Source organism: Chelonus insularis, unplaced genomic scaffold (genome assembly GCF_013357705.1).
Source record: "Chelonus insularis isolate UGA/USDA-ARS -01 unplaced genomic scaffold, ASM1335770v1 contig_276_pilon, whole genome shotgun sequence".
Classification (NCBI taxonomy): Eukaryota; Metazoa; Arthropoda; class Insecta; order Hymenoptera; family Braconidae; genus Chelonus; species Chelonus insularis.
In genome coordinates, this window is record NW_023276462.1 from 38,333 (window position 1) to 65,611 (window position 27,279).

Here is a 27,279-nt window from a genome sequence, read left to right on the forward strand (position 1 = left end):
TTTGATACTCAAAAGATCAGCACACGGATTTAGCCTAGATATTTAAGACAACGACAACGACAAATAATGCTTACAGTATCGTGATTGGATCCTTTTAATAGTCTAACTAACGGCCTAGATGAGTAGGACGAGTAAAATTGCCTAGTTTGGGAATTCACAGGATATATATTTAATCTCACACTTAGGATACACCTCATGCGCAGAAACGCCTGGCTTTACGCTGATATAAATGTGTGAAAGACTCAATTGGTAAATTGTATTTATGAATTTATGTATTTAAATAAATAAAACTGATAATACTTAATAAAATAACACAACAGAGTCTTAAATAATTTTGAATTATTTATACGCAAACATTAAATTAAGTTGAAGATGAGTTTGATAATGGAATTTATGTATTCTAGGACACTGTTTGCGTTTGAACAGAAGATTACTTAGTTTCCCGATTGATATTTATGCTGTCTACATTTATTTTAGCATAAAATATCAAGTATTAATCACAAAGTAATGAGCAGATGCTACCGTTTCTTGCGAAAACCCTTGCGATAGCCTTTGCCAAACCATCCAGGATTTTTGGCAGTTGATGTTGGTGTCGAAGTATCTTCAGATTCGGTGATTTGTTCAATACTACTCTCATGTTCATTTTCACCCAATGTTACTTCGTTAAGCACACGATCATCATCATCAAGATGATAATAAAGACAAGTTGGAGATCCTTCATTGTCCATACAAAACGTACATGTTGGTTTAGGTTTTGATTCTTCAATTATTTCTTGCTTTGTCGATGAATTTTGCATAAATTGATAATACAGTAGTGGTGTAAATTGAGGATAAAAAAACATTGGTGGAAATGGCAAACCCATAGATAAAAATGGTAAAGCGGTGAAAAATGGAGCTGAATAAGCATTTAAATGATCAGCAAGTCCAATTGGTGAAGTGCAGTCTTCTTCCGTTTTTGGCATAGTTCCATCGGCGTCAGAGCTTTTAATTTTATCCTTATTAACATTCAAAGCCTTACTTAAAGTTATTTGAGGCTCTTCTAAAAATGGTTGTGTAGTTGTATTAAGCTCATTCTGCTGCAGTCTTATAGCATGATAAAAAATCGGGTCCTTTACCCGATTATATTGAGGAATTTCTAATCCTAAGTGGTTCATAACCCTTGTCATCACATCATCACACCTTCCATTTATCTTAAGCACAGCACTTTCATCTTTAGGAGTCCATTGGAGATTAACAATATACAATGAACCTCTTTTATGTACTGGCCTATCCATTTGCCACAACCAGGGATATTTTTTCAATACTTTTAAACTGGATCCAAGGCATAAGATAACGTCTGCTTGCTTTGACGCTCGTGTTGCTCCATTCCAATTGATTGGCCATGGTAGATTACCCCGTTCTCCAAAGTGTACAATTGAATCTTGAAGAATAGAGTTGCATTTATGGCACAATCTCCCAGTACTATGTGAATATCTAGCAGTTTTTTCAGTTACATCGAATAATCTCCAGTATTCTCTTGATGGCTTACAATTACGACAAACTTCAACGTACATATTTCCATGAACTTCAGATAACATTGTCCGAGGAATGCCACTTCGAAGATGAAGTCCATCGCAATTTTGTGAGACAATGTACTTTAATATTTTTGCTTTGTAGAGAGCATATAATGCCATATGTGTCAATGTTGGTTCTGCTAAACTAAGATCATGATTTCTGAAAATAGATATTATCAGTATTATAACTCATTTTATCTATTACTACTATTTACTATTTTTGAAAGATTAATCGAAATTTAAATTTACCCAATGTCTTTTCCTTGCTGCATACGTGTCCAAACACCATTAGTACCTCTATAATCAGGAATAGACGCAGCTGTGCTAATCCCTGCTCCAGTATAAACAGTCAATGATGATGCTCTACTGATAGCTGCAGCTAACCTCATACATTTTTCTTCAAAAATATCTGGAGGATCTTCAACTTCCTCCAATCTGGCTTTCACTTTATCCCTTTTTTCTTGCCTATTAACAAACATAATCCAATATATTTTTAAAAACCACTCAAACCTAACAATTAATTTTAAATACTTTTACAGACAATATTGTTTACCTAAGATTAACTTCCTTTACAACATCGCTACAGGAGGACAAAAGGTCGTTTTCTTCAGGAGTTCGGTCAACTTCAGATTTATGCAAGATCGCGGCTACCTGATATAGAAAAAAAGAAACGAAACATATTGGTATGAGTCATACATATTGAAATAATTATAAGTTATTTTTTCTTAGTGGAGTGTACGTTTATAATTTTATTCTTATGAATACATTTATTTCTATACTATACCTTTTTCAGGGTAGCTATGCGTTCGTCTTTAACTTTGAGTGGTTTTAATGTAGCTGAGCGTCGTCTTAAAAGGAATTTATCAGTCGCACCTTCCTCCATCTTTAATCAATATAGATAGTGAATAAGAGCGTCTTGAGGTCCATGAAGTATTCACGTAAAGAAATAACAAGAAATGTTTTCGACAATGTTATCTTCACGATTTATTGATGAAAACTTGTTTATATATAGTACACTATTTTCAATAAAATACTGTAGGCGATTATTTTCAGTGAAGAACGTCTTAAGTTGATCACCTTCACTACTGACCACTGATGAAACACGCATTTCAGAATAATGCACAGATTTGTACAATAAACTGTAGGATCAAAAAGTCTTAAACTCTCTATTGCTTTCCTTTTAAAGTTTTAGGTAACTAATCCACTTAAACCGTAAAATAGACGATTCTCTTTATTTATTTAATCCTCAAAACTGATTATAAAAATGAGCCATATCCAGACACATCATTGATAATCACCGTTTGTTTTGTAACTTCAACAAACAAAACACTCGAGATGAATTTCAGGTGAAATTCTGAGTAATGAGTGACATTATCGACTGGATTACATGCATTTATTTAATTGACAATAGATGACACAGTAAGCCAAAGCTTACAGATTGTGGCTTCAGATTTCCTACTTGACCGATAGGGTAAGCTGATCTCGGGCCTCCTAAGTGACTTTACCATAGAATATTGTCTTACCTATAGGGCTTCTTGGTAAGACAGTGTGTATGTACTCTTTGAGACTTTACGCTCTCGGTTTGTGCGGTGGAAAGCCGAAGCTCTATGTCAACGGGAATTGAGTAGGTAATAGGGAAATTATTGTAAACAAATACAAAAGAATGATTTAATCATCGAATACTATAATCAAGAATCTTTGTGTATTTCTCATTTTTCTAAAATTTAGAATAATAATTTATCCATGTATATATATATATATATATATATATATTATTTGAACTTATAAATTAACGGTTAAAATCAAAGAATGTATTTCATCTTTTGCTGTTTTCTACATGATGAGATTAGATAAAAAAATTAAGAGTGATATGAATCATAGATAACAATAATGGAAATACATAAGGCTGAGATTAATGCTACGGTGAATACAACCATGGAAATTTCATTGTATACATCTAGGGCGTGCTTATCCTGTTATCTTGTATTTGTTAGCGATAAAGTTTTAACGAAAGCTTAGTGCTGATGAAGCATCAGGTACAATTCAACCTGTTCATTTAATCTCATGAAAAGAATTTGAATCAATTAATTCAAAGATATATTGTGATTTTAAAAACTCTATACGGTTTATTTTATTAAATGATGGTGACAAAAAAAAATCTTGCAGCAGTGCTGGAGAGCCAGATTGGGTGTGTTAAATATACAATATTTTCTTTAAATGCTGTATTATGGGTGAGTGTATATAAAATTATAAAAAAAATTACATATTATAATTGAACATCATTGTTATTCATTAAAATGTATACAGATTTTGGGAGGAGGCATGTTTGGATTAGCAGTTTGGCTACGAGTGGAACCAGGATTTCAAGAATGGGTTGAAATGCTAAATATGAGTGATTATTATACGGGAATTTATATCTTAATTGTTACATCAATTGCTGTAATGGTTCTTGCTTTTTATGGATCTGCTGCTGCTCTTATGGAACATACTCTACTTTTATATATTGTAAGATTTTTTTTTTTTTTTAATATATTAATAACAATGAATATACAAATCATAATAATTATAATTAGTTTCTTTTTTTATAATAATTAAATAAAGTACCTTCCTTTATTTGCAGAATATTGGTCTCCAAGTTCTTTTTTTCATTCTTGGGTTGGCTGGGGCTGCGGTGCTCTTAGATTACTCAACATATGATAGTCAGATTCAACCGATTATTCATCGGTCTATGACTACACTCATTATGAACTCTCATCAACCGCGAGCTTCACAAATTCTAAAAATAATTCAAGAAAACGTAAGTTAATTGAAATTAACTTTCATTATATTGACGTAAAAAATGGAGTTAAACAAAATAAATTAAAGTTGAATTTTTTTCTCAGCGTATAATGAAGACGCTGATAATGAAATGTTTCCATTCAGTAGAATAAAAATAAAAAAAATACTCTCGTAGAAAATTGATTTAATTGTTAGTTTCTTCATACCAAAAAATCAGTTTCAAAGTAATAATTAAGCTAATTATAATAATTATCACTTGTTGATTATTTAATTGTGTTCATAAACAATGTAACCGGAGTATTTCATCGGTTATTAATTAAACTTTCTTCATAACGTAATACACCAAGTACATAATTAGTTATATTCTTGGATATAATAGTTAAGAAAGATCATGTACTTTTAAGAAAATAACATTTTTATTATGATTAAATTTTTTTAGAATTTGTTTTGAATAAAATAAGTTTAAATTCAAATAAATGTTAATTTTTTTGTAATTTTTTTTTTTTAAAAGATTGGTTGCTGTGGAGCAAGTGGGCCCATGGATTACCTCGATCTTCTAAAGCCCCTTCCTACTGAGTGTCGTGATACTGTAACCGGTAATGCCTTCTTCCACGGCTGTGTCGATGAATTAACCTGGTTCCTCGAGTCAAGATCTGGATGGCTTGCTGGTCTTGCTCTTGCACTCTGCATGTTACACGTAAGAAAACATATTTCATCATCATTTTCTTTTACATTAACTTCTCTTATTTTTTAATATGATGATTTTTATCAATTTTATTTACAATTATCATCAATCTCTCAAGTTCTCTTGCATTGCTGTGAAAATTATCGTTTTTACATTTCACTAATAATTACCAACGAGTAAATAATCGTTGAATCGTGAACTTTTAAACGACCTATTGATGAAAAAAATACTGTGATCCTTTCACTAAACCTATAATTCAAGTAATGACTCACAAACAATGATAAAAAAATTATTTGTAAACTTTACTACAGGTGGTGCAGGCATCTTTATCATTGATTCTTATCCAAGCAAAACAGAAGGAAGATGAGGCAGTAATTTACAAGCGTTAAGGAAATTTTTTTATTTATTAAGTAATGTGAAGTTCAACATTTTAATTTCTATAAACTCAAGAAATGGTACTGATTCCTCAATAGATTAATTTTTTACCAGAGGATGTTAACAGAGAATGAAAGAATGTTACTTATTTAATATGCTAAACCACAAGATCACCTAAAACAACTTTTAGTGTAATTATAATCTTTTTATTAAAAAAAATTATAATGATAAAATTAATCATCATTATTACATTAAATTTGAATCGAAGTATTTTGATGACATTTGTATGTTTGTATGGATTAGTATTTTTGTTATTGCTATTATTAGAATTATATTAATTATTTATAAAAATTTTATAATGTATTTAATGCCGTTTTTCATTAAACAAGTAACTTATATCACTATAAAAGAGTTATGGAAATTTTATTAATAAATTGAGAGTATAAGTTCCCAAAATAGAACGTTTTTATTTTAGTTTTTTTTTACATATTATACAACCGGCCTTGTTAGGAATAAACAGACACCCTGTATACTATAAAAATTATTTTTTAAAAATTTTATACAAAATATTATTTAATCATTTTTGCACAATAAATACATATTTATTACAATATAAAAAGATGAACGAGAATATATCATATACAGATTAGGATCGCGTTTAAATGTTATTATTTTGTAATATAATAATTGTGTAAACAAGTTAACAAAGGTAGCAGAGGTGCTAGTTTTAGAGGTCATACAAAAATGAAACCGTACATTCCATTCGACACGGAAAAAAGAAAACATGATTCAGTACTGTGCTTATATTTAACTTAATTTTTATGAAAATAATTTCTAATTGAAAGATTACTATGTAATACAGTACTCAGTCATATTTTTTTTTTTTCTGCGTAGATTAACATCATTACTTGTATCTTTAATATTTTTCAAGATTTTTTAATCACCTAGTTCATGACCAAAATAATGAACAATTATAGTTTGTCTTATTATATTTTCAATGATTTATTTACAAAAATTCTAAAAATAAGATAAAGTATCAATAAAAATAATTTATTTACAATAAAAATATACTTTCTTTTTTCAACTGGCTTAGAATACTAAAATTATTATTAATTATTAAGGTAATTAATAAAAAAATTATTATCGGTAAATGCAACAAAATCTTAAATGATCGACATAATCTTACTATTCTCCATTTGTTTCCATTATTTGAATGGAATTATGTTTAGTTACCCAACATATGGGAATGCCGGGAAACCCACAGGAGGTCCGAAATAGCCCGGATATGATGGAACCGTTGGCTGAAGAGGAATCGTTGTAGTTACATAAGTTGTGATTTCCGTTGGGACAACTCGAGTTGAAAAGAGTGTAGTGTAAGCTGTCTTAGCACCAAAGGTAAGTTTAAGAATTCTAGAATCTGACACTGTAGCCAAAGTCTGAGTGATTATAGGTGCACTGGTAATAGTAAATTGCGGTTGAGGAGGGAAAATTGGTACTGGTGGTACAGGAGGCACTAAAGGTGGTGAAATAGTTGAAGTTCTAACCTCATAAGATGTCTTTGGAACAGTTGCAACAGGTCTTGTTAATGTAGAGTAAACAGTATTGCCGTTATTTACTAAAGGAATCACGTGAGACTCGTACAAAGTTTCCAAAACTATTATTGGTCGAGAAGTTGTGATAACTTGAGCTCCTGGAGCGGCTTGATTAAAATACTTGAGTAAAGCCAACTGTTGAGCTTGTTCTGGAGTTAATTGAGATTCAGGACTCGATGTTGATACCTCTAATTTACCACTTGATGCTTTTTGAGCTGATTTAAAACCTTCTAAATCAGAATTATCCGAGGATGGAACCAAAACTCTTTTAGGAATATCTTCATCATCGTTTTCATCGTCACCAAAGTCTAATTCTAAGTGTAATTCACTACCTGCTTCATCCAACTTTGAATTAAATTCATTCAAAGTTTTTGACGGAATGAACTGATAAATCTCTGATGGTGGTAATGTTTTGATTGCTGTTACCATGCGTGCTATATTATAAGTTTGAACTAAAGTATGTCTAGTTGTATTTCCTGCAGCTACCACTGGCAATAAATATGTTTTTAATAATGTTTGAGTTGTTGTAAATGTCTCTGTTAATGTTTCTAATGGTGGAGTCATTTGTCCTGACTCAAGAGTAATAGCTGGTAGTGTTGCTATTGATGAATCTAACGGTAATGATGATTCATAAGCTGCTCCTGTGTTTGCTAAGATATTTTCTGTCAATGGTTCTGTAGGTGTTGATGAAGGTGTCGTTGGGTCTGCTGTTGCAAATGATTTCTTTAATGTTGATGTCACTGTAATATAACGAGTATTTTTCATAGTTCCAACCTGTAAAAAAAAAATTTATGTAAATGATTATTCATAAAATATTAAAATGAAAAAAATTATAGATTGTAGGAAGTCAATTATTTAATGCTTACTTGGAAAGTATAAGGAGTTTTAATTGTAGCTATCTCATAATAAATATCATTCAAGTCTGAGACAGTAGAAATTTCCACATTCAAAGTTTCCGCAGGAAGAATAGCATCAACTTGATCGCTCTGATCACTTGTAGAATTTACCTGTTCCGACTCACTTGAATCTAATTCATCATCTACTGGCACACCTTCCGAAACTGAAACCTTCTTCTGTACAACCGGAGGAGATAGTGATTTCTCTTCCGTTGTAGATGTAATCGCTCCATCACTTGTAATGACAGTCTCTGGAGTAGAAACTACTTTTTCCTCATCATCAATGGTTTGCTTTCTTATTGCTATTCGTGGTTTTGGAGTTGTTTTATAAGACCAACGACCTTGGGTTCGTGGTAACTTGACTTTTGGAACTCCAACTGGATTAGAATTTTGTTCAGACTTTGGTCGGTTCAATTTCGGAGATGAATTTAATGGACGAAATCCACTTCTTCGACGAGTTGTAGGTGGTTCTGATGTTGTCGTAGTGACTGGACGATTTCTAAACATGAAAAAAAAAAAAATAATAAAAAAGTGTTTTTTTAATTAATGAGATAAAATAAATAAGAAAAAATTATAATTACTTGAAACTGGGCCGTAATGTTGTTGGTCGATTTTTTTCATAATTTTTAGGTTGTTGAAAACTTTCAATATTATCTTGATCATCAGAAATCTTATTTTTATATTTAGGGCGTACTCCATTGTTTAAAGAAGGTCTTCGTGTTACTTTAACATTGGCTCCTGTAAAAAATAATTAATTAAAAATTTATTATTATTAAAAATTAAAATGGTTTTAAAATTGTAAATCAATTTATACCTGAAGGAGCACTAAATAGGACTTCAAGGGGCAATGAAGATTCCTCTTGTTGCGTAGGAGTTGGTTCCAATTGTGGCTTCAACTTTCCATGCTGAGGTCCAATAGTCTTGAGTATTTTTTGTGTATTTGTCGGACGTATTTTAATATTGTTATCTAAATGACCTTGTGATCCTGGCTTAAGTATCCGGGAAGTGCTTTGAAGGACTTGGGCATATTTTCCATTAATATATGTACCAATCACGGATGTTTCATGTACTGTTGTCAATCCATCTTTGATTATTGTTCCACCCAATTTTGTCACAAGACCCGTGGGATTCTCTTTCTCCTTTTTCGGTGATGGCCTAGGCTTTGGCGCATGTTTTGTAGTAGGACTTAAATTAATTACCTATTAAAAAAAGATCTTTTATTTTTAAAAAATACTTAAGATTTTTTAAATTGATAAATATTTGAGATATTTTTAAAATGCTATAAAAAGGAATGATCAAAAAGTGGAAAAAGATAAGAGAATTGATTAAAATAAAGATTTTAAAATAATTAAACTGTTATTATTACGTATTGTGTTACGTATAAGACAAAAAGAAAATGTAATAATTAAAGAAAAATAATTTTTATGACTCGTCATTAATTTTCTTGTCTTCTCTGGCATTGAAAAGCGAAAGGACGAGCGGTTTCTTTTCTCACAGAAATTTATAATAGCAAACTCTATAATTGACAAACCTAGTACAGTTTTTACAAGAATAGAATGCTTGATGAGAATAAAAATAAGTGAGTCAGTGACTTGAATGATAATAAGAATGAAAACGGTATAATATAACGTGATTGTAGTCTTACAACTAACATTCTTATTTTCTGTACCTTATAAGTCTCATCAATTACTTCAGCTGGTTGTTTTGATAAATAATCGTATTCTGGTTCAGCTAAATTATTTTTAACCGCACTCTCGTCTTTAGAGCGGACTTGAACGACCGTTGAAAGAATGGGATTTTTTGTAGCCTGGAAAAAGAAAGTTTTTTTTGTTATAATAAAAGAAGAAATTAAGAAAAAGAATTATGTGCAAATAAGATGTAAATTATAATTGAAAATAATTCTGAGGTATTGTATATTACGTAAAACGACACTTGGATTACTGATGACGAGAAAAAAACGTATTTGTAAGACGATTAGTGGTCGGAATTACGCAATAAATTATGAATCGATCAAGGGAAAATGTTTGTAAACGATCTAATAATTAAAATAATTATCTCTGAGAAGAATATGTAGGGATAAATTTTCATAATTGGAGTAAGTTTTTTTTATCAAATTATCAAAAGGATACTTGATGAATATAACATCAAAAATATGTGAAATAATCCATTAATTTTATTTCAAATTATCAACAATTGTAGAATTATTCCTCCGAAAATGATAAAAATTACGCCATAATACCTATGTATTAAATAGAAAGATAATATTTTACTTTTTGTCAGACAAGGAAACCAGTGATTTTGTTTAATCTATTAACTTCAAGATTAATTCAACGAATAACTGAATTGAATAAAACTTTACTAAGGTTTACCTGAATTTTGGGTTCATATTGTGCTTGAACTATAGAATTTACAACAACTTTTGTATTTTTGATTGATTTTTTCTGCTCCTGAAGAGTATTATCATCACCTTTGTGTGTCTTACTTGGTTGAATATCAATATTTTTTTTGATGATAGCTGAAGGTTTTGTTTGAATTGTTGATGTTATCTGTTTCTTTTCACCTTCTGTAACACAAATATTTTTTAAATTAAATTCCGTAATATTGTTTAGACCTTGAACAGGTTGGGTTGTTTGGGTACGTTGCTATTTTGCTGTATCATTTAACTAAAATTTTAGATTAGGCGATATTATAATATTTTGAAGTTCAACAATAGATTTACAACATCGAGGTTCAACTGACAGTAATGATTGAAAAATAAACGTAGTCAGACATCACTTGGGTATTATATTAAAAGAGAAACGAAGGCGTGAAGACCAATGATTACGAAAGATGTCAGGGTTTCTGGTTGAATCATTCATCAGTTCTAGACAATCAATTTCCACTTGAAAAAAGTTATGTAGGTATGAAGTATAATTGTATTAATTTTTGCAAAATCGATCACTCATAAAATGAGGACAATGAGTGTAAATTAACCATGAATCCATTTTCGGTTTTTTCATTGAAATTTTTTGCTGGTTTAAAAATATTTATAATGGTGCATTGTCCGCCCAAGAATGGAATTCTAATTGAAAAACAGGATTGGTAAGAAATGCAATAAATTTGATTGATACATATTTCTTATAGTCAATTCCAAGAAGAAAATTATAATAGAAAATTGATTATGTCTTGATGATAATGTTAATTATTCAATCAAGATTCAGAATGGATGTAAAAGAAGTTTATAAAAAATTTACTGTTATTGAATAAAGTTAAATTAAATAAATTTATCGTAGGATTTGCAAGATAAAATATTTTCCGACGTTTAGAATTGAATATATAATCTGAAAAAACCAAATTAAAAATGGAAATCAAAGCAAATAATTCGTATCAGACGTCATTCAAATAAAAAAACTAAGTCTGTCTTATTGAATTAATTCTGGTATGTGATAATTAACTCTTCGGAACAAGTCAATGTCATCGGACAACATTAGTACTAAAAAATTCTTAATTCCTGGTCCCAACAAATAAAGATTTCTTACCAGGAGGAGCACTATGGGGACTAAACACCATCACAGTATTCCCAATAGTTGTAGTAAAATCGAGGAAACCATAAACAGTTTGAGTTATTAAGTCATTCTTGATTGCCTCGGCTCCAGGTTGAGTTTCTATGACATCAACAACTTGATTATTATTATTATTATTTCCATTACTTTGACTTCCACTACTAGCTTTGTTTGCTTGACACCAAATTCCAGCAACTAGAAAAATAAAAGATTTTTTACATTAAACCAAGATTATAAATATTTGGAAATAAATACTATAAAAGAAAGGTTTAAAAATGAATTTCCTCACCGCAAGTGAAAAAAATGAAAGAAAATAAATATTTTGACATCATGATTGTATTTAATTGGCTTTCATGGTACGATGAAACATGAATTGAGTCTAGAACAAAAAAGTTGAAGGAAATAAATTATACATAGATGTAAAAAAATATTTTTCTATTTACTAACATGATATGTCAAGCATAATAATTATATTTCAATTCTTGTTTTTACAGATAATCATTATAAATATTAAAATTGATTCTGAGGCTCGTGGGAATAATCAATCGTTCTAGAATAATTTATTCTATTAGTGCAATAATTAATATAACCATAATTATTTATCAAATAGTACTTATTATTATCATTATTATTATTATTATTATTATTATTATTATTATTATTATTATTATTATAAAAATAATAAAGACATTTGTTAATATACATATGGATTAAAAATTGGAGAAATACAAATAATAAAAATCGATTTGTAGATGGAAAATGAAAGCGCAAGCCTTTTTCAGGTGAAATAAGAGCACAAACGATGAAACCTAAGTCATGAGCACGATTTGAGCCTTTCACTCGCGTATTTTATCTCACGTTATTGCAACAGTTTCTTATATGTATACCTAACTCTGTAATACATTTTCTAATATTATTAAGCCTTGTTTCCCTTGTCTTACTTATAAATCCTTAATTTATTCTAGTAATTATTTCATTCTATTATATTTTTATATACCATTCTCTTCATTAAAAAAAATACTTTCATCTTTGTTTTAGTAATTAACCGAATTATTTTTGGTTATTTAACACTAAATCTATCATGATATCAATGAGAACTTCTAAAAACAACATTACGTCGAATGGGAAAATTAATTTCTAATATAGGAAGTTTTTTCTCATTTGTTGGATTACTTCAACCAAATTAAATACTAAGTGTTATGGAAAAAAAAATATAGTATTTTACGGTCTAATTACTTGCTTACGCTTCTCAGTTAACGTATGTGGAAAGCAGTCTAGTATGTGTAATTCTTTCATTTCAAAAAATTTTATTTACATTGGATAATCATTTATTTAGGTTGTTAGAACAATTTATTAAACGTCGAATTAGCCGTTATTTTTGTATTGTAATGTTTAATAGTGAATTAAGTTTATTAGCATTGTATCCATCTTTCACGGGTCTCCATAATGTCGCCTGCTGATTATCGTTTATGTTTAATTCATAAATAAGAAGAAGGTTGACGTACCTTTTACAGAAGAACATGAAAGAGAAAAAATAAAAAAAAAGAAAGAAAAATGAATAAATTTAATAAAGAAAAAAAATATATACATACTTTTTAGCAGATTAGATAGAGTAACAATTTATTGACATGTCTTAGACACCAGGTAGAATATTTTTATTAAAGGAAAAAAGACAACAACTTATTGAAATACAAGGTAGTCAAAGTTTTATTCGAATTCTTGTTAATTTTTTAAAGAGATTAATCGGTTATTTATGCAATTTAATTCTTTAATTACTTATAAGGAATAATCGAATATTAAAAGAAAGGGATACATATATAGAATTTCATATCTGTATATTCAGAAATACAAGCCATGAAAATGATTGTTTTTGTTGATTTTCATTCCTTTTGAATCCTCCTACGACACAACAACATCGACATTCCTCTCTCAGTTTATTTTTTCTTTTGATCTTCAAGTTGTCCTTCGAGAAGTGTCTCTTTATATCCTTAAAATATACCTTGTGTCGTATCCTTCCATGAGGTTAAAGATCGGCATTTCATTCAGAAGAGAAAAAGAAGTATTTAAGAGATGTTTTCTTTACTTGTTTTCTTTTTGCTTCTTTAAATTTTTTTTCAGATAATTCACCAATAAAAGACGACATTTTAAACATCATTTCCAGTCATAAAGAAATCATTATAAATATTGTTTCTTCATTTCTTCTTGCGAATTTAAATAACCTTATGTGGAAGTTACTAAATTAGAAATTATTCTCTTATTGGACAGAATTAATTATCTTAGTGAAAGCCTTTAATTGAATATTTGAAGTCGTGGCAATGAATTTCACTATTTATCATAATAAAAAAAAATTTTACAATTCAATTAAAATAACAAACAAACGTATTTGACATTGAACATTAACAATTAAGTAAAATAAGAAAAAATTCGTTTATATTTTTAAATTTAAAATGAAAGTGATTAATTACATTTTACAATTGAAAAAAAATATAATTCATCATTCAAGAAGACAAATAGTTATATTCCTAAAAAAAGTCATTTGAATAAAGTTTTTGAATGAAATTCAAAGCAAAACATTCCACTATTAATCATCATAGTAAATTTAAATGAGAATAATTGGAATTTAAATTATTTCCTTGAGTCCTTGAATTGATAAAGTATGAAATCGAGTTTACTTGATCGTTTACGTGAATGTGGAGTAGAGTTCAAGTAAAAAATGAGAGAAAAACTTAATAAAACTCCTCTATTTCACGTATCTATATAATCTCGGTATGTTTTTTGTCCTGTCAATTATTGCTAAAGTTATATTACATACCATACATTACATTTTTAACTTTCTAATAGATCGTCACGTGTCTTGATTGAGACAGTGATCTGGTGAACACGTGCGAATTCCTTTTTTTTCTCATTTCTCTTGATCAGGAGACCTGATCAAGGACTCACGTGTGCATACTTTATATATCATAGGATAACTTGATTATATTTCCTTTACATTGAATTCATTAAAACAAATAAATTTTTTGAAAGTTACTAATAATTATTTATTGTCGTTCAAGAACGATTTTTCACACAATTTAATAAGATAGTAGATAGTATGTATGATAGTGAATACAAAGAAAAAATAGAATGAACAATAAATCGACGACCGAAGAAATTAATAATCAAATTATTCAGTAAATCGGAAGTAAAATTTAATAAAAACCTGATTTACAATCCAGGAAGAAAAGTAACTTTCGCGTAATTACAATCCTAACATGACCAAACGAGTTTTTTTATGTTTTACACTCGATCAAAGAATTTCTGTAAGTATTTAACAAATATTTAAGCCATTTACAATAACTCAAACAATTAAAAAAAATTTTATAGCCTTTCCTAATGTTTATAACACTTCAATAATTTCATTTTGAACTTATCAAAATCATAAGATGCTTTTAGATGATAAAAAATCTATTTATTACACTATTAAATTAAAATTATTCTAACAATTACTTGTAAACGAATTTTAAAAAGAGTAAAAACCATACAAGCAATTAATTATTTATCCAACTCCATAATAGATATTAAAAACTTTTAATTAATAGATAAAAATTTAGTTTCATTAGAATGATTTAGTGAAGACTTTCTAGTTTTCTGATTCCTCTATTAATTGTATAATTACAAAGTAATATTGATTAGCAATTAAAAATATTTTTCCTTATTAATGATTGATTAAAGCAATATATTAAATTTTAATATTAATATTCATCCAATCTAGAGTATTAAAAAAGAACTCTCTTTAATTCTAAAATATGAAAATTATTCATTTACTTGTATAACCCTATATGTTCTATTTAATATTAGATTATGTTACACTAACGTAATTTATCGCGTGTATCGTGTGCAAGGAAGCTCATATGAAGCAGGCACGTGCGATCTTTCCCATAGAATCATACATAGGTGTGCACAAACATTCATTCGCACAGCTTTCCAATCTCTTTTCAAACACAATACTACCTTTGGCTACATCTGTATGTAATTCTAAATCTTTCCTCACTTTATTTTATTAGAAAACAAAATATCTTAGCTAAAATAAAGACATTACTAGACATTTAATTATTTGCAGTGAAAGTCATTGAATAAAACAAAAATAAATAAGAATAAAAGGAGAAGTGAATTGAAAATTTTTTTCTCAATACTAAAGGCTCTTCATGAATTTTTTTTCTAATGAGTAAAGGTAACTAGAGGTCGTGGGAACGTAAATGGATAGCAAGATAGATTAATATGAAAATGTTAATGTGAAGTTCACTTTTCATTTTACACCTATTATGACCTATTGATTTAGATAAAAATTTTTCTTTTGGTCTTAATCTTCTTTTTAACCAAGCGACCTACAAATTTTTTCAACTTTCTCGACAAAGTTAAAAGTAATACAAGTAATACCAGAGTACTCTCCATTTACAAATCATACCAAAAGACATCTACTATAATTAGAAAAAAAAATTCTAGATTTTATTTAACAATAATAAGAGTTCATTCAAATATTTAATCCGATGACTGAAAAAATTAGAGCCAATGATTTATTAATTGAAAAGCTTAACGTATAAATGATTATTATTATTAGTTACAAGTAATAATGTTATATTTGCTCAAGTAATTAATTATAGAAATATTGGACAAAAAATTTTATTAAACAATTAGCCTTAAGTTGTAACAAATAATGATTCTACTCACGTGCTATGATTTTATGATAAGTCAAACTAAAAATTCTAATGAACAGAAACAACACGCGAGTTGAATCAACACTAAACACTTACATTCTTTGATGCCCGTCTTGAAGTGACTGGAAGCCGGACCCAAAGGTCTCCCTCTCTTCCTGAACCTCCACCGACGAGGCTCTCTCAGCTTCTTGACATTCTCTACGATCAATTCCCCATACCTGACTTTATTTTCTGCTTTCACTTCATGCTCTTGTGTTCAAGTAATACGACAGAATAAGTAATAATAATTAACTACGTAATAATATAATGAAATAAATCGCCTCTTGTTGTAAAAACTTTTCATCCCCTATCTTGGAGGTTATCTCGAATAATTGGTATTCCATCATTTTTACGACATCAAAAATCAATCATACTTGTAAGCAATTAATCTATGCCTTTTATAAATAAACGACGCTAGATTCAATCAACAATCAATAAATGCCGCCATTTCCAATTGAATTTAAAAAAATTGCAGATAAAGTAGATTGTTTCTACAACAATAAAATTATTATTTGATGATAAAGAAGAATCCTCGTGCCAAAAATAAAGTTTGAGGTTATAATTTGGAATAATTTCATTCACAGTGATTAAATATAATTTACGTTTCATGTTTCTTTAATATTACTTAAATAGTATTGAATCATGGAGAATAGATTTGTAAATGAACGAAAATGTTTAAGGAAGCAAAAACGAGCGCAACATAGATTAGCTAGAGATATGAACATTGAATGTTCTGAAGAACCAACACAAAATTTGGTTATATGCAACGTCGGAATTGTAACAGGACTTCAACAGGAATTTTTGGAATCAATTTTATTAGAAATAACTGAAAGCTATGAGATTATTATGCCTCTCAATAAATCTTATTGTTTTATAAAGTTTGATCACAAAGAAACAGCTAGTAAAGTTTACAATTATATACATGGGAAAGTCATTGGAGATCAAAATATTCCGTTATATTTAACCTACTCTAAATCACTCCCAGATATTGAAAATGAAGAGATAATTAATGAATTACCTCGAGGATTGAAATTAATTAAAGATTTTATTACGATTGAGGAAGAAAATTTACTTTTAAATTCTCTCAAGTGGAATGAGAATGACGAAATTAATTTAGAACTCAAACATAGAAAAGTAATGCATTTTGGCTATGAATTTGATTACAGTACTAATAAAGTTGATCCTAGTAATCCAATTAAATCTATTCCAAATGAATATAAATTTTTACAAGAATTGTTTGAAAAAAACAAATGTGGAAATCATGTATATGATCAGTTAACAATAAATAGATATCAGCCAGGACAAGGTAAGTTAAACTTAATTTTTTCTTATAGTACATTTGATATGGTAAATAAAATATTTTTAATTAATGAAATAAATTTTCTAGGTATTCCACCACACATTGATACTCACAGTGTATTTGAAGACCCAATTTTATCACTTTCATTAGGCTCTGCATGTGTTATGGACTTTAGAAAGGGCCAACAAAAAATTCAAATTGTATTACCTGCTCGCTCACTTCTCATTATGTCTCAAGATGCAAGATATGCCTGGTCTCACGGAATTTGTCCACGAAAAAAAGATGTTATTAAAGAAGAAAGTATAAAAATTTTACCAAGGGGAACTCGTACTTCTTTTACATTCAGAAAAATTAGAACAACTGGTTGTGATTGTAAGTTCAAAAAATTTTGTGACTCAAGGCTCACCAGCAATTCCATTGATAATTCAAGAGCTTCTCAAGTTGAACTATTATATGTTCATGATGTTTATGAAAACATTTCCAATCATTTTGACGAAACAAGACATAAACCTTGGCCAAATGTATCTGAATTTTTGGAATCACTTGAACTTGGTAGTATTGTCCTTGATGTTGGCTGTGGAAATGGGAAATATTTATCACATAAGCCAGGAATTTTTAAAGTAAGTTTATAAAAATATAACTATATTATTACTAACTATTATTAAGAATGAACAATTATTAACTAATTAAGTTATTTATTTATTTATTACAGATTGGCTGCGATCGAAGTTCAAACTTGACGAAAATATCGCGAAATAAATCTTTTGAAGTCCTAATATCTGATTGTCTCCAATTACCATTTAATTCCAATTCCTTCGATGCAGCTATAAGTATAGCCGTAATTCATCATTTATCAACTCACGAACGGCGAAAAGAAGCTTTTTTAGAACTCTTACGAGTCTTAAGACCTGGGGGTAGATGTTTAGTATATGTTTGGGCTAAAGAACAGAAAAGAAACGACGAGAGTTCAGTTTACCTTAAATATAATTCCAATAAATGTAAAGAAGATAATTTCAATAACTTTCAACAATTATTCCAAGGTTTGGAACTTCCAGTTCATGAGAATCGCACTAATTTTCTACACAATGACGTTCTCGTTCCATGGAAGAGAAAAACAGGGGGTCAATTTTTGCGATATTATCATGTTTTCGATGAAAATGAATTCCAGAACTTATGTTCAAGTCTTCCGTACTCTAAAGTACAGGAAATATATTATGATCAAGGGAACTGGTGTACTATATTACAAAAAACATGATACTTGAACAAATAAGTCATCAAAAGCCATTTACATTTCTATTCGAAATAATTATACTAACTAAAATATATTGTATATAAAAAAAATTTTTTTCTTGTAAAATAATTGAATAAAAAGACCTTGTAGATCTTTATGTAAATATTCATATACTAATTTATTTTTAAAACATTTTTCTTAAATCAATCCTGTTGATATTCTTTTTTTTATAATAAAAATTAAACTTTATAGCATATACAATAGGAGAGGATAAAATGAATGTATATTATTAAAATGCTCGCTCTGCAAGATGTTCGCATTAAATTATCTGAAATAATTAACTATCAAATTACTCAAACATGATCATAAATAAATATTTGTTTGAAGTTTTAACAAATGAATGAATTAAAATATTAAATAACATGCATTTTTTTATGATTTAAATTTATAATAAAGTTGATGAAGTTGTTAGACGTGGAGTTATAAATCTTTAAATTGTTCGTTAAAATGTAACTCTTTTTATTCTGTATGATTAATTAAGGTAAGCGTAGACAAAAACTAAAATTATGGGATCTTTAGTAAAATAATATTTGGACGCATAGTATGTTGTTATTTTCAATTTTTTTTTCAAAAAGTTTATTTTATTTCTAAGAGATATACAAAACAAACATCTCCTTTGCAACTATTATAATCCCCTAAAATAATGCAGGAAATATTTTAATCATAAGTTGTTTTTTAAATATTAAGCGTTTGTTGGTTGTTTATTTATTCATTATCTTGTAATTCCATCGAGTGGATGCCCTTTTTTTTTATTATTATTATTGTTATTATTATCATTATATTTCATCATATATAAGAAAAATAATAATAATAATAATAATAATAATAATAATAATAATAAAAATTATATTTGATTTCATTCTCGTTTTTCTTCTTCTTTTATTTAATTTATTAAGGACATTTTATGACGATTACCTTTAATGAAATTAGATTTCTGTAAATTAGTATTAAAATATTAGTTTTATTTATATTCGTGTCATATAAGCGTTTCTTTCAACTTTGGAAAAAAACGAATTTTGGAAAATTATAAAGTAGGACGGGAAAAGCTGGAATCCTTTTATTATCTTTTTAACTTAAAACTAAATTTTTTTTTCTTTCTACTGCTGCATTTCCGTCTGCTTTTGAGTCAATATTTTGCAAGAAAAATTATTCTATCGTTAAAAAAGAAATTTTTATTTATTTATTTTGTTTTAATAATAAGAATATAATTTAAGACTTTGTACACCAACTAGGAAGTTCTAGGAATGTCAATTATACAAGAAACAACAATAGTTAATAACATTATCGCTGTACATTCGGGCAAACGACTCTTGGCAGCATTTTAAGTGATTTTGCATGAATTTTTCGGTAATTGATTTTCATTAAATGTAATCATGTATATTTTTTAATTAATTATTTATTTTACTGTAAAATTGTACTTTTTATATATTATTAATATTAATTAATGAAAACAAAGGATGAACAGTGATGAGAACTTTAAATGTATTTATCCATTTAATATTTTTTTATCATTTCTACTCTCATCAAATGTAATTACACTTGTACACTTATTTAAAAACACTCATTCACATTGACAAAAAAGAAAATTTACCAGCCATCAAGTTTTTTACATTTGAGTCTATGAAGTTGTTAATTTTTGAAAGTATACAAATATTATTAAACTTTGACTGGTTCATTTTTTTACAAAAGAATTTTCTAATAAAAAGGTTTTCTATCCCACAAAAAAATGTATCGACTAAATTAATTTATATATATCCTAACTTTTATTTAAAAAGTTTCACTTAGAAAAACTGGAAAACTTAAAGAATATATTTGAGAAAGAAAAAAAAATTCAAGTACTTTAATTTATACATATATTCTACAGTTGAAAGAAACTGAGAAAAAGAGAACGATCACACCTCGGGCAACTCGTTGGTTATTTTTCTTTTAATTTTTATCAATCAGCATTTTCATTAATTGATTTGTGGTCTTCTCTCACAATCGTTTATTACAATATTTTTTCCTGCTTGTTTTGTTTTCAATATTATTTTGTTTTAATTATTATTATTAATATTATTATTATTATTATTATTATTATTATTATTATTATTATTATTATTTTGTTTTACTTTTTTCATTTATTTATTATTATCATTAGTATTCCCTCTTACTATCAATCAATATGTTAAAATACAAATGTCCACACAAACCACTCTCATTCATTCGTTCTTACAACTTAGTTCAATATTACGTTTTTTTTTGTTTTTTATTTTTCACAAACATACAAATTTATTTAACTTTAAAATAGAAAAAAATCAATGTATGAGGGAAAGAAATAAACTGGACGGGGAGCAGGAGAATGTAAAAATGTGTCAGAAATAAATGGATAAAATACACAAAGAGAAAAAGTGAAGTAATATTCAAGTTATCGTTAGTCACACATATTTTTTTCCTACACATGTAAGTACGCTCACTCTAAGGTAATGGTATGTACAGTAGGTGAGACTCTTACGCGTTGTCTGTCAAAGGAATGAGGTTCTTTTTCCAATTTTTCCTTAATTAATCAATTAATTAATTAATTAATAATTAGTCTAAAATGTCAATTAGTGGTGGAAAATGGAGGAAAGGTAAATCTCGCTCTCACGATCTCAATTCTCTCCCAACTCTCATTTTTTTTTTGTATTTTTTCATCTTATTTTTTTATAACATTCTTTTTTCTTTCGGTTAATTATTTAAGACGTCCTTCCGCTATTCATCATCCTCCTCAGCATCATCTTCTTCCACATCTTCCTCACTCTCGTTCTTAATCGCATTTGCAGGCGCTCCTACTCCCGGCCCGTCCTTCATTTTCTTTTTGTACGCAGTCATTTCCTTTAATGAAAAGTTTCAATAGTTCCACAATTAACGCCACGGCAGATTTGTGACAACGTTCGACTTTATTTGCAACTTTAATCTTTAACTTTAATCTTAAACGTCTAATTTATATTATCAATAAGTATATAGTTATATATAAATATATAGATTGTTTTGTTCATTATAATTATCAAATTAACGTATGGAATAAAGAAAATAATGAAAGAAAGCTAAAAAAACAAGTACATAAAACTAAAATAAATTTGCTTAAACTACAATGTTATTATTGTTAATTAAGAAAGAATATATGATAATAAAAAAAATCATAAATTGTAAAAATTTTCAGCTTCCTTTCACTTTTTTCTATTAAACTCAATTCATAATTAAATTAATTAATCATAGTTGTTATCAATTTTTTGCTCTTTTTTTCTATTTTGTATGTTTTTTTAATCTAAAAGTTTATCAATCCCGATGAGAATAGCGTTGCATCTACTTCTCAGTGAGATATTTATCGAAATTCTTATCATAAAAATTCTCCCCGTCCTTCCGCCATTTTCTTCTTGTATGCAGTCGATTCCTTTAAAAAAGTTTATGTTCCTCAATTAAAAAAGCATCGCGTTTCATCTTTCTTTATTGTCTCTTTAATATCTTGTAACAATACCGATTTGAATATTATTGATCAAAAAGTCCTTTACTATATTTTTTTTTTATTAAATTTTATCCGATTTAATCTCAATTTTTAATCGATTGAAAACGAATATATATATATATATATATTTTTTTTTCTAATTAATTACTTAATTTGATAATCGAATTTAATTAATTTTCACGAAGAACTTTTTTTTGTCAATATTAAAAATTTTTTCCAATAATTTATGGAGCAAAAGAATGTAAAAAAACGTTTATAATAAAAGAAAATAAGTCAACTGAAAATTTATAAAAAAAGCTTACCCTCTCATATCGTGCTTTGTCCTTTTCTGCCATAGCTTCATATTTAGATTTGGTTTCTGAATCTGCATCAGACCATTTTTTACCTAATTCCTTGGCGATATCACCAACTCCATATTCTGGGTTTAACATCTTAACTTTTCCACGTTCATCATTGCAAAACCAGAAGAAAGCAGACCTATAGAAATAAAGGAAAACCATTAATTATAATTTTTTCAAAGAGGAAAAAATAACTTTAAATAAACAAATAAAATATTCAAATATAAAACGTACAATGATCTCTTGGGCGCATTTGGATCTTTGATGTGTTTGCGTTTCTTGCCTTTTCCTTTTTGATTTTCTCCCTTGGGTGGTGTGTAATTTTGCATTTCTGCATCATATCTTTTCTTATCTTTCTCAGCCATTTCATGGAAACGCTTCTTTTCCTTGTCAGACATTGTCTAAAAAAATTATGGTTGGTTTAGTTTATTCAACTCAATTATTATTAATAAAGCAATTTTATTAGTGATATTAAAGAAAAAATAATTTAATGCCAAAAAAGTGATGTTTTTACCTTCCACCTCATCGCACATTTCCTCGAAAATTCTTGAAAAACAATATTTTCTTCTGGATGCTTTTTCTTATGCTCTTGGCGACATGTTTGAACAAAGAATGCATATGCAGTCATTCGCCCTCTAGGTTTCGTATCTGTTGCTTTTCCTCGCGGCATTTTGTTTATTTGCGCGTTATTCTGTTGAAGATTATTTTGCTGTGGCAGCTGTTGTTGCTGTTGTAGTTGATGCTGTAATGAGTAATAAAAATAAAATAAATCGAGGAACAAGTGCCAATTACTCTATTGAATGAAAGAACTTTTTTTTTTATTTTCTTCTTTCATTATTTGAGTTTATTTTTGTATCATTGTTTAATATTTGCAATATTAAAATATCTCTACAATGTATTGAATTAAAAATATTATATGATATATAAATAACATATACTTTATTATCGATAACGTGAGTGTAATTTCTGGACGTAAATAAAAATTTTTTCCATAATAAAAGAACGCTGTACAATATTACATTCAATATTGTTGTAAAAGGACGATGAATTTTTAAAACATATACATAATATATTCAAGTATGTATAAGATTATGTAATCAATAATCGATCTAAAAAAGTGTAATGTTACAAACTCTGGATATTCTAAAGTTGATACTTCAGTAAAAACAAAAATAGGTGCCTTGAAGATAATAAAAGATAAATAAATAATAAATTTTAACAACTAATCAATTATTGAATTAACTGGCTAGCATGTTAAGAAAATTATTACAAGTCATTGATGAAAGAGTTTTAAAGAAATATATATTTTAACATTTAGCTTATTAAAATAAGTTTGAAAGCTGAATTTCAATGACTTTAAGTTTTATTGTGACGATAGAGTGTCGCTAAAAGCCTATCAATACTCTAATATAATTCAAGGGTTGAACAAAAATGGTTGACGACCTTGGGGCAAATATCTATACTAATATAGATGAGCTAATGTAAAATACAATTTAAAAGTTATTTTAGATTTCATGATTCTTAAAATAAAATCCTGAGATAATTTTGGAGTAAAGTATTGGCAAGTAAACTGACTTTGAATTATTTCCCGAATTAATGTATCGATTAATTAATCAGTGAAGGAATGAATTAGTTTCAAGTATTTTTTTAACAAATTATGAGAAACAATATATATATATATATATATATATATATATATATATATATATTCCATAAGTAAAATAACATAAAAAGTAATTGTGATTAAATAAAAAGTTTTCTAATCAAAAAATTTTTGGCTTTTTTGAAAGCTTATTAAGTTAACTTATGAATTCTTGAAAAATTCTATAAAATATGACTGAACGAAAAGAGGAGGCGGAGGAGAAGTGAATTGCGCGCGGGCACGACCCGGCTTTAACCAGAATCAATAGCGGCCACCGATGGCTGTGCTGAAGAGAAAGAGAGATAGCATCTAAGTAACGGACTGTAGCTAAAAAAAAAAAAAAATTTTTTTCAATATTTTCCAATTTTTATAATTATAATACGGCCAACGAAAATGACTAAATAAGAGCGATGATATTTTCAGGTTTTTCTTTTTTACTTTCACTCAAAGAATGGAACTTTTTGCGTTGTCATCTGCTCCCTTTGAAGACATTTCAAAAGAATGTTTCGACTGGTGAGCCACGTGGAAATTGCGTAGTAGCAACTGCCGCTTTTTTATCTTTATATTTAATGTTTCTTCTTATAAATTTTAGATTAATTTGATTTCAAGTTCAAATCAATGTAAAATAATATTTAGAAAACAATTACTGACTTCAGTAGATAATTAATAAATGATGTTAAGAAATAGGAAAACCTATGATGATATTGAGAGTTTAGAGGCTGAGAGGATAGATATAACGATAGATAAAGAAAAGATGAGGAGGAAAAAAAACGTAGCTGACCCAAGAGAGAGAATAAACCGGTATCTGGAGCCCCGTACACCTTGCTCGTGAGTCTTCGAAAGAGGGAATTTAACCACGAGGCTTAACCAAAGTTGCCCAAATGAATATTAGCGGATTAAGCCGATACGGGAGTTCAATACAAAGTATTTATATAGATTTGGCGGTACTTTTAAGATTAAACCTGAAATACATGTCTAAGCTAATTTTGTAAAACTACGATAAAAAAGAATATCTCAAAAACGCCCTCTTGATAGGACATACCGCGGTCACTTGATTGGACGTTTGTGAAGGCAAATGTTGTCCTTGCATCTGCTGTTGATGAACATTATTCTGTTGTTGTGCGTCCATTACACTACCAGGATACCACCATTGTACACCGGAAGGTGGAGGATTAGGTTGCTGAGAAGCGGCGCCACCGCCAGAACCAGCACCGGAGGTAGCACCAGTTTGCTGACCCATCCTGTAGTCATATCCGCCTCTCATGCAGGTTCCAACAGGCGAAGTAGTCGAAACGGGACTGGATTGTGCGCCGGTGGTAGCAGGGTTTTGAAAGCTGGAGGCCATTTTGTATGAGAATAATTGTTGGGTAGCCGCGGCCGTACTCCTGACAATGTCCTGATGGTGTTGATTCAATTGTTGTTGCGCTGCGGCTGCTTGCTGATTCATTAAGTGTTGATGAAGCGTCTGTTGTTGTTGAGCTTGCTGTTGTGCTTGTTGCATTTGTTGTTGCTGTTGCTGATCAGCATTAATACCAGGCCACCAAGCATTACCAGCGGCTCCATCCTCCCGATTCCCAGGGCTCGACGTTCCCCAGCCACCAGCGGCGGCCGCCGCGGCGACGCGGTGGTGTTCCGACATGTCACGCGCGTCTCCGTCGCCCGATCACCCTGGACGGGACAGTCTCAATGATTTTTATAACTAACCAAAAATACTGAGCATTTAAATAACTAAACTATTCACACAATTTATATACAGACTAATATCGGATGAAAAATGAAAAAAAATGACTTTTTCGGCTTCAACGAAGAAAAACAAAAATGGCTACACACCGGTGCTTAAGGCTACTTCGACCACACCACTGGACACATCCACACGCGCGCACCCTCCCGGGTGTCTCTGTATACACTAAAATATGAACGTATGAGAGGAGAGGACGCTAAGGGGAGGGGGTGTAAAGTGTTTCACGCACTTTTCTATTTCTCTTGCTCTTTCTCTCTCACAGTTGTTCGTCAAGTTGTTACAACGCCACTGTCACTGATGTCTTCTTTTCAACTTTTTTACCTCTTCCACAACACAAGAACTCTTTTAAAATATATGAAAGAGGAAACAGTACTACACTGGATGCGGTCTACTCGACGCTACGCTCAACGGCTCAACGCTCGGTCCGTTCCATGGCCAGACGGGTGGCGGCGAACGGGGAGGGGGTGGCTCGCCCCTTCTTTCTTTCTCACTCACTCCCTCTCTTTCTCAACTTCCCCACTCGCTCCTAAATATTATTCCCCTCTTTCTTCAATAATTTTAATTATTTATTCAACTACCCCATTAAATTTTCATTTTTCAACGCATTTTTTATCTCCCTTTAGATTTTTCTTCTACTCCTTATCGGCTCCGTGCTTCCTCTTGGTCTTCAGCATAAGATCTTTGTATACGAAAATGCTACGTAAGAATCCCGGTTTCAAAACCACAAGCCCAAGCTTTGAGAAAGATAGCGTTAAGAATGAGAGAGAAATAATGTGCGCGCGCATATCAAAATGCTTCTCTCTTTCTCTCACGAGCTTACTAGCCAATCATAAAGAAAGAAATTCAAGTGGGGATAAATTGCAACGTTGCCACACAGTACTCTCACTCGACCGTTCACAAAGAAAAGTTCGATCGTCACGACCAATCGTAGTTAAGTAAAATCAACGAGACGATGGCGGGAGTAAAACAATGCGTAAAACATGACAACGTTGCCTAGAACTAACTAGAAGAAGAAAGAGAACCTTCCTTCCGACTGGTATTTTCGAGACGCCATGAGCGAGAAAGAAAATGAGATTTATTATGAAAGGAAGATGGGAATAAGACATAGAATATGGAGAGACACGAACAGAAAGAGGGTCTCTACCCTTGAATTTACCGAGGTCAACTTTCCAAATAAAATTGAGCATTGAGGAAAAACAACTGTTTACGATTTTTCGTTGGTCATAAAAATATAAACTTTTTCTTGGTGTCCTCCAGTATTCTATATCTTTTTTTATTGATCGAGATAATCATTTAATTTTTTTTTTTTTGTTAATAAGTAGGATTTTTTTT

The 27,279-nt window shown here is 29.4% G+C and overlaps 5 protein-coding genes across 7 annotated transcripts; 2 read left to right on the top strand and 3 right to left on the bottom strand.

The window, feature by feature from the left end:
• Nucleotides 1-145: 145 nt before the first annotated feature.
• Sirt7 (sirtuin 7) lies at nucleotides 146-2,890 on the bottom strand. The gene is made up of 4 exons (XM_035080379.1): nucleotides 2,338-2,890; nucleotides 2,107-2,204; nucleotides 1,803-2,018; nucleotides 146-1,713 (listed from the first exon to the last, which is right to left on the bottom strand). Exons 1-4 carry the CDS (start codon nucleotides 2,434-2,436, stop codon nucleotides 519-521), a joined length of 1,608 nt encoding a protein of 535 aa, XP_034936270.1. The 5' UTR covers nucleotides 2,437-2,890; the 3' UTR covers nucleotides 146-518.
• Nucleotides 2,891-3,348: 458 nt separating this feature from the next.
• Tsp2A (tetraspanin 2A) lies at nucleotides 3,349-5,770 on the top strand. Its single transcript, XM_035080364.1, has 5 exons — nucleotides 3,349-3,784; nucleotides 3,861-4,058; nucleotides 4,174-4,350; nucleotides 4,843-5,028; nucleotides 5,328-5,770. The coding sequence occupies exons 1-5, from the start codon at nucleotides 3,692-3,694 to the stop codon at nucleotides 5,403-5,405; spliced, it is 732 nt and encodes a 243-aa protein (XP_034936255.1). The 5' UTR covers nucleotides 3,349-3,691; the 3' UTR covers nucleotides 5,406-5,770.
• Nucleotides 5,771-5,838: 68 nt separating this feature from the next.
• On the bottom strand, nucleotides 5,839-16,294 carry LOC118065213 (uncharacterized). Of its 2 annotated transcripts, none has more exons than XM_035080363.1 (9): nucleotides 16,212-16,294; nucleotides 11,711-11,800; nucleotides 11,398-11,616; nucleotides 10,249-10,442; nucleotides 9,549-9,686; nucleotides 8,694-9,078; nucleotides 8,461-8,617; nucleotides 7,850-8,378; nucleotides 5,839-7,757 (listed from the first exon to the last, which is right to left on the bottom strand). In XM_035080363.1, exons 2-9 carry the CDS (start codon nucleotides 11,751-11,753, stop codon nucleotides 6,621-6,623), a joined length of 2,802 nt encoding a protein of 933 aa, XP_034936254.1. In that variant the 5' UTR covers nucleotides 11,754-11,800; nucleotides 16,212-16,294; the 3' UTR covers nucleotides 5,839-6,620. The 2 variants fall into 2 exon arrangements, with proteins under 2 accessions (XP_034936254.1, XP_034936253.1); XM_035080362.1 differs by having other exon boundaries at nucleotides 16,129-16,228.
• Nucleotides 16,295-16,691: 397 nt separating this feature from the next.
• Nucleotides 16,692-18,848, top strand: LOC118065223 (alkylated DNA repair protein alkB homolog 8). Its single transcript, XM_035080374.1, has 3 exons — nucleotides 16,692-17,460; nucleotides 17,542-18,074; nucleotides 18,167-18,848. The coding sequence occupies exons 1-3, from the start codon at nucleotides 16,797-16,799 to the stop codon at nucleotides 18,707-18,709; spliced, it is 1,740 nt and encodes a 579-aa protein (XP_034936265.1). The 5' UTR covers nucleotides 16,692-16,796; the 3' UTR covers nucleotides 18,710-18,848.
• Nucleotides 18,849-19,928: 1,080 nt separating this feature from the next.
• Nucleotides 19,929-26,395, bottom strand: LOC118065227 (Dorsal switch protein 1). Of its 2 annotated transcripts, none has more exons than XM_035080380.1 (5): nucleotides 25,249-26,395; nucleotides 23,079-23,306; nucleotides 22,799-22,965; nucleotides 22,529-22,703; nucleotides 19,929-21,595 (listed from the first exon to the last, which is right to left on the bottom strand). In XM_035080380.1, exons 1-5 carry the CDS (start codon nucleotides 25,843-25,845, stop codon nucleotides 21,473-21,475), a joined length of 1,290 nt encoding a protein of 429 aa, XP_034936271.1. In that variant the 5' UTR covers nucleotides 25,846-26,395; the 3' UTR covers nucleotides 19,929-21,472. The 2 variants fall into 2 exon arrangements, with proteins under 2 accessions (XP_034936271.1, XP_034936272.1); XM_035080381.1 differs by lacking the exon at nucleotides 19,929-21,595 and adding an exon at nucleotides 21,935-22,154.
• Between the last annotated feature and the right edge of the window lie 884 nt (nucleotides 26,396-27,279).